The 6,526-nt window shown below is 36.7% G+C and overlaps 1 protein-coding gene across 4 annotated transcripts; it reads right to left on the bottom strand.

The window, feature by feature from the left end:
* LOC102220858 (afadin- and alpha-actinin-binding protein-like) lies at positions 1–6,526 on the bottom strand. 4 transcript variants are annotated; one of them, XM_023339202.1, is made up of 15 exons: positions 6,460–6,517; positions 5,438–5,488; positions 5,279–5,334; positions 4,782–4,933; positions 4,446–4,649; positions 4,185–4,295; positions 3,938–4,073; positions 3,574–3,649; positions 2,308–2,488; positions 1,928–2,075; positions 1,454–1,590; positions 790–963; positions 589–706; positions 353–500; positions 1–267 (listed from the first exon to the last, which is right to left on the bottom strand). In XM_023339202.1, the coding sequence occupies exons 1-15, from the start codon at positions 6,462–6,464 to the stop codon at positions 114–116; spliced, it is 1,851 nt and encodes a 616-aa protein (XP_023194970.1). In that variant the 5' UTR covers positions 6,465–6,517; the 3' UTR covers positions 1–113. The 4 variants fall into 4 exon arrangements, with proteins under 4 accessions (XP_023194970.1, XP_023194971.1, XP_023194972.1 ...); XM_023339203.1 differs by lacking the exon at positions 5,438–5,488 and having other exon boundaries at positions 6,460–6,526; XM_023339204.1 differs by lacking the exon at positions 5,438–5,488 and having other exon boundaries at positions 5,279–5,386.

The raw sequence follows: 6,526 nt of genomic DNA on the forward strand, positions 1-6,526 counted from the left end.
TTCATTTTACTCTGTCTTTGATGTTTGCATTCATCAGATACACATTTCTGCAACTATGCATAAACAGCATACATTAAGAGATTCTCATTCAAATAATAAAAGTTTCCATGGCTTCATATACTACTGCTCTTCTCAGGTGTGAGTGAATAGTTGCTGAGGTCTTCGCTCTCCCTCCACTGTTTGTCCCGCAGAGAAATATTTTTGCATAGTGGGCTCAATTCCTCAAAATGTTCTGCCTTTCTGTGTTTTGACGAGCTGCAAGTCACACTTTACAAAGAGAGATAAAATACAATTACATTCAAACGTAGAAGTTATTATTTTACAAACTTAAATTCAAGTAAAGACGCTGTACCCATTTTCTGGAATAAGGCGAAGTTCACACTCCAAATCAGCTGCAGAAGACGATGTGAGAGAAACCGATCTGGGTATTGGAGAGGCCGAGTCTGGTTGCCATTCGCTGAGTGTTTCTGGACCCATCGGTGCACTAACCTCCGTTTCAGCTGGTTAGATAAAAATGTGACTTAATAACCAACTAAGATTAACAACACAGTAACTGTTAAATGGTTCTGAACTTAAGGAAAGATTCACCGATCAATAAGGCACTTGCAGACTTTGGCACATGAAGTTGCTTTGAGTTTCCAAACGGACTCATACTTAGAAACTGCTGTTTGAGCCATGTTCCCCGATCCTCCTCAAAGATCTTCCTCTGCGAGTTAAATCAGAACATCTTTAGAAACAATCAATATAGTCATTTTTAGGCTCACGTTTCCTGTACAGCATTTTGTTCACCTCATGGCTCAGTCTAATAGCTGCTTCAGTGAAGTTCCTCCTCTCCCTCTCAAAGCTCTTTCTCTGTTCCTCTAAGCTCTTCCATTCCTCACCGAGGCGTTTCTTCTCCTGCAGCATGTAGCCATCATTCTGCAGCGACACTGAGTCTTCGTTGCACACACAGCTCAGCTGCTTCTGCAAACCGATTGAGCACAAGTATAGTCAGGACCCCAGCAAAGCAGGAGGTATTCAGAAGAAATTCACAAAGCTCAGAATTAACTTGATAATTTCAAAAAGATAAGCTAGGAATTGTGCCCATTTAAAAAAAAAACTATATATGATAAAATACGGAAGCTTTAGTAGTATCTTTATGTAAATCTGTCTCACAGAACAGATAGATTAGCATCTATAAACATAACTAAACACAACGATGCACATACAACTTCACAGAAACATAACAAAAATACTAAAATACACCAATATTGAGGTTAAACAAATACGCAAAAAGCGGTTCGAGAGACTGAGAACAAGTAAAAAAATAAAGGCCACAATTCAATTAAGATCTATTTCAGTACAAAATAGGTCCTGATAAAAATGTTCATTGTTTGATGAGCTTTATCTTCAGACTTTCTATATTCAAGTACATATTTTTTTTATAATTTAGCCCCTCAAAATGCTGTCTTACCTGTAGGAGCTGCTGCTGCTTTTGAATGAAATCTTTGCACCGCTGGATCTCCATCTTTAGCCGGTCCATCTCCTCCTCATGATTCTCACGAGGGACAACGTCATCATTGTTAGACTCAGATATCTGAGTCAAAGATACTAAAAAAAATAAGGAAAAATTATCTATGTCCCAAAGGTCTTATAAATCTAGAATTTGATTATTACCAAAAGAAGAGGGCCTTGAGAATTAATAATAAATTGATGCAGACCAGAGCATTAGGACGATTAAAAAAACTGCATGTGTTGTCTGATTTTAGAAAATCTGTTGAATCCTTGATCTTGAAACTTTCCTTTTTAGTCATATAAATGATACAAGAAACAAAAATAAAGAATTGTTTGAATGGTTAGCAATGAACAGTTCTCTCCTGATCTACTGAAATTTATTTGACAATGGTAAATAGTCCTCAAACCCAACAAGGTTTTTTCTCTACACTACCTTGGCTGTCCAGTCTTTCAACATGGCTCTTGAGTCTTCTCCACTGGAGGCGAATACTGTTAGTCAGCTTCTCCCTGGCATCAATACAAAACAGCTCTAAACTTTCCTTACTGGGGTCAAACACCTCATCGTCTTCGTCTGAGGCAGCCTGAAATTAAGATACAAATTCTTGGTAAAAGTGTGCAAAACACCGTATAAAATATATTTTTGTATTTATAGATAAAATAGACAAAACCAAAGAAAAACTAGTGTTTACAGAAATATGAGTAAATTGTAAAGAATGTTTGGTTATGTGTGCAACAGAGACTTAACAGGAAGAAAAAGGACTAGAAAAAGTGGAAACAGTATTTATAAACAGTGCTGGCCAAAACAGCGCCAACCTGCGTGTCATTATGGTCATAATTTTCTCCTTTGGGGATCAGTTTTCTTGACTTCAGGATGGACACCATCTCCTTCTTCACCTGATGCATCACCTTCCTCAGCTCTGCATTTTCCAGGACCATCTCCCTCTGCCTCATGTCGTAGTTGCTTAGTAGTGTCCTATACATCTCTCCCTCATGCCTTCAGGAAAAAAAAAAAAAAATATATATATATATATATATATATATAATTTTATTTTATATTTTTTTGTTATTAGTCAGTTGTAAAGCTAGAGTCAAAGGCTGCCAAAACCATGCAAAGTCTACCAGATATGATGCTCTTAAAAGTAAAGTTTAATCTCATATAACAATCTGTTTAAAAACCTGGGTGACTTTAGGTTTTACACCTTTAAATTCAGACAAGACAGAAGTTGTTTTTGTTAAGTCTTCTCCACTGGAGGGGAATACTGGTAGTCAGCTTCTCCCTGGCATTAATACAAAACAGTCTCTGAAAAATGTCACCAAGGGCTTAACTAGTGACAGCATCTGAATGGCATTAAATTGGCGTTTGGTAATAAAGTAAAGAATGTTGGTGTTATTTTTGACCAGGTTATTTTGAGCTACCTCTGTAGACATGCTGAAAAGCTTAAGGATGCTGGAAGCTGTTTTTCCTCAGTCTCCATTTTATGTCTGGTCTGGTCTTAAAACAGCAATATTATCATTTATCACAATAATGACTGGGACAATTTCTTGCACAGAAGTTTTTTTGATGTTGACAGAACAGAGAACCGGGCAGCTGGTCGTGGCAGACGGTTGCTCAAAATGAGTCGGGTTCTGCTGTAGGTATTTATTTTTTTTCTATTAATAGGAAGTCGCCCCTTTCTCGTGTCCAAAGTTGATTAAAGATGCAGAGAAAGCATATGAACACAGTTTTGTTGTTCATGAACATAGCAATTGCTTTAAATTACTGCTTTATAAATAATATAAACTAAAATTAAAGTTCATGTTTGAAATACATATTATTTAAACATCCTGGCAAAAACATACCACTTTTGCTGGCAGTGTAATATTACAATCACAACAACCTTTAGCACAAACATCTTTACCCAAATTTTAAATACCTCCAATGATTTTCTTCCTTTATGTGGCAATACAAATGTAATAATTTCCTAATAATGATACAGGCATTCTGAATTAAAATGTATCTCTTTAAAACTGACAGTAAAATCTACCTTGGCTCTAACAATAGAGCTCTAATTTGATTTTATAAAGGTGAACAGAACCTACTTTGCCTCTGTTTTTTCAGTTTTCCAAAGGCTTCTCTTTCCATCAGCTCTTCCAATGTTGTTTAATACGTCAATAGCTGGAAAACAAGAACATGAAAAACAGAGAACATAAAGAGGGGAAAGTCATGTGTTTCTCCAGCTAGTTTATGCATTATAATATTGTACACTTTTATTTTCCGCCACATTTTCTTCTTCAATCTGCCCTGAAGTATCTAATTGTTTTTCACAAATACAACTATCATTCTTATTTTCAGCACAGTAGAGGAGTGAGCAGGTTTCAGTGCATTGTCTCCAAGCTTTTAATTCCTTGTATACAGTTAGTACTAAAATGAAAAATTATTATGCAAGCAAATGTGCTATTTTACCTGGTTTTCTATCTTTTTTGTCAGCTAGGAGTTGATTCAGTCGCTCCTTTAGTTTAGTGAATTCTCTCTCCCTCCTTTTCATTTCGTGGTTGAACTGACAGGCACGGCTTGAAATTATGTTCTGCAGTTTTTGCACCTGGACGGTGCAAAAAAGGAAAAACAAGCTGATGCCTTTTGTACAAAATGCATGAGGTAAACTGTGAAAGTATTACTTATGATAAAACTAGTGCACATTGCCTCATCGCACCTCTTCTTTCTCATTTTTCAGACAGTTCTGCAGACTCTTCAGTTTCAGCTGCAGCTGTCGTTCTCTCTCAAGCAATCCCATGTTTTGTCGTTTGGAAACTTCAACCTCTTCCTGCACAGCACAAGGGAAATTTGTTACTGACAGCAAAGCCAGATCACAGAGAAATCCAATTGAGTGTGTGTGTTTTTACTACTCATTAACTAATCTGCAATTTTATTATTAATGCAATATTAAAAATAGGCAAGTCACTCATTACTTTACCTTTAGATGAGTGTTATTGATCTTCAGGAAATCCATATTGCTGCTGAGTTTCAGCTGCTCTATTTCCATGTTCTCCAGTGTTCTCAGGCTCCTGTGGTGCAGCTGAATCAGGTCATACATGCAATTCAGCACAGCCACAACATTCAGCTGTGAGCCGCTGTCCGACTCGGTCCAGCCAGACGAGAGACCCAGCAGTGACACCTCCTGTAAAATAAGATAAATCAGGTGAGTTGACATTCAGACTTCCAACACATTGCTGCAGTTTGCCCCAGATCTGTCTTTGGGACTCAATTTATGAGTAGGCCTATCAATTTGAAAGCTACGAAACTAACAGACCTGACTGATGTGAGACAGGCATTCCTGCAGATTGTGCTCTGTGCAGAAGGTGCTGAGCCTGTGAGAGTTTCTGTGGAGTGGCAGCGATGACTGGCTGAACTGACTCAAGGGAGGTGTTCTACATTCCACAGAACAGCGGCGAGCGTCCTTGACTTGAAGGGGAAAAGAAGTCTGTCAAATATCTCCCGTCTTATGTTCATTTACTATATGAAAGAACTAATAACTTTTCAATTAAAATAAACTGTTGAAGGAATTTTAGGAATTATTTTTACAATGATTACAAATAAAATTGATCAGTTATGATTTCTTATACAGGACTAAGCTTGGATATACTGTTTACTGAATAATGCAATAGAGGACTAAACTGTAGAGAAACCTACAGGACAGAACATGTAGCACTGAAGGACAAGATTGATAGGTGAGTCAAATACAACACATTTTGTGAGACAAAGAGCATTTTGCAATGAATTATAATATTTCACGAGACTTAAACTCACCCTGTGAGGACTCTGGCATTGTTGCAGTGCAGCCGTCAGCAACCAGTGTGGAAAATCTACAGCATGTGCAGATTAGAAAACATGAATGCAAGATCCACCTACTGCATCCTGAAATAGACGGTCAGATTAGCAGTGGCCATTCGACGCACTCTGGATTACCGGGCTTTGAGAATAAACATGCAGTGGCGAGGGGTTGAAACCTGCAACAAACTGAGTAAAAAAGCTCATGAATCAAGAATAAAAAGGTTGTAATTTGCATCTAAAATATAGTATATTTCTTTTACAACTATTAATATGATTATTTTGTTAGTTTAAGTGTATGGTATCATAGCACTTAAAGAGATTGCACGCTGAGCCAAGGCTGTTAATTTTTCTTAATGGAGTAATCTGTTGATCAGATTAACTCCAGGCAGACAACATGTTGGTTTATTTCCAGAGAAACAAAATCAAGAAACATGGATGGAAACTATGTGTGTTACAAAAATAATTTATGGGCTTTCGAGTGAGACTGATCAGCTCTCATTTGAAAGCGCTTACTGAACTGTTTCTCTTACAATTTTGGATAAAAGCTACACAAAAATGTATAGAGTTCAATTAAAATCTAAAATATTTAAATAATTAAAATGTTCTGACAATTCTGTACTACTGTTGTTGTTTTTTTAACCTTTCCTGTATCTTCTTAAAAGTTAATAATATAAGTCAGAAGGATATGCATTTGCTCTCAATGACACCTATTCTGGTTCGACAAATTGGGAATCCTTAGTGACAGACTACTAGTGTTAACCTTTAATGAGGGCATTTTAAATTTAAATGTCTGTTCATGCGTGGTATTTCGAGAGTTTTGCCATTGTCTATAGGGCAGTATCCAATAAATACGACTATTTATTGGATATTTTTTATTTAAATTAATTATAAAGTAGTCCTGGAGCTACAGTTCAGTGTCACTTATTTTAGCATGTCTTGTCTGAGAAAGACTAAAACATGTGTACTTTGTATAACCAGAAAATTGAATAAACAGAAAAAATGCACACGTTACTTCATTATAATCAAGATAAAACATTGAACTGAGCGCTGTGACATTTAAACTGTATTGCTGCCTAATCTGGACAAGCTTAATCGTATAAAGCGTGAATGAGTTTATTTACTGAACAAAATCAACGAGTAATGTTTTATGTACTCACTTCATGCTTCAATTTATGCCGTATTTCCGAGGCTAAATGCGTCCCAGCTCAGCTTGCCTCTGCAAAC

The sequence above is a fragment of the Xiphophorus maculatus genome, chromosome 9 (genome assembly GCF_002775205.1).
Source record: "Xiphophorus maculatus strain JP 163 A chromosome 9, X_maculatus-5.0-male, whole genome shotgun sequence".
Lineage (NCBI taxonomy): Eukaryota > Metazoa > Chordata > Actinopteri > Cyprinodontiformes > Poeciliidae > Xiphophorus > Xiphophorus maculatus.

Coding starts and splice junctions, on each gene's coding strand:
- LOC102220858 (XM_023339201.1), bottom strand. CDS start 5,537: ATGCAAATTACAACCTTTTTATTCTTGATTCATGAGCTTTTTTACTCA. Junction 4,296..4,445: donor TCAATAACACTCATCTAAAG/GTAAAGTAATGA, acceptor TGTGCTGTGCAG/GAAGAGGTTGAAGTTTCCAA. Junction 1,591..1,927: donor TGAAAGACTGGACAGCCAAG/GTAGTGTAGAGA, acceptor TATTTTTTTTAG/TATCTTTGACTCAGATATCT.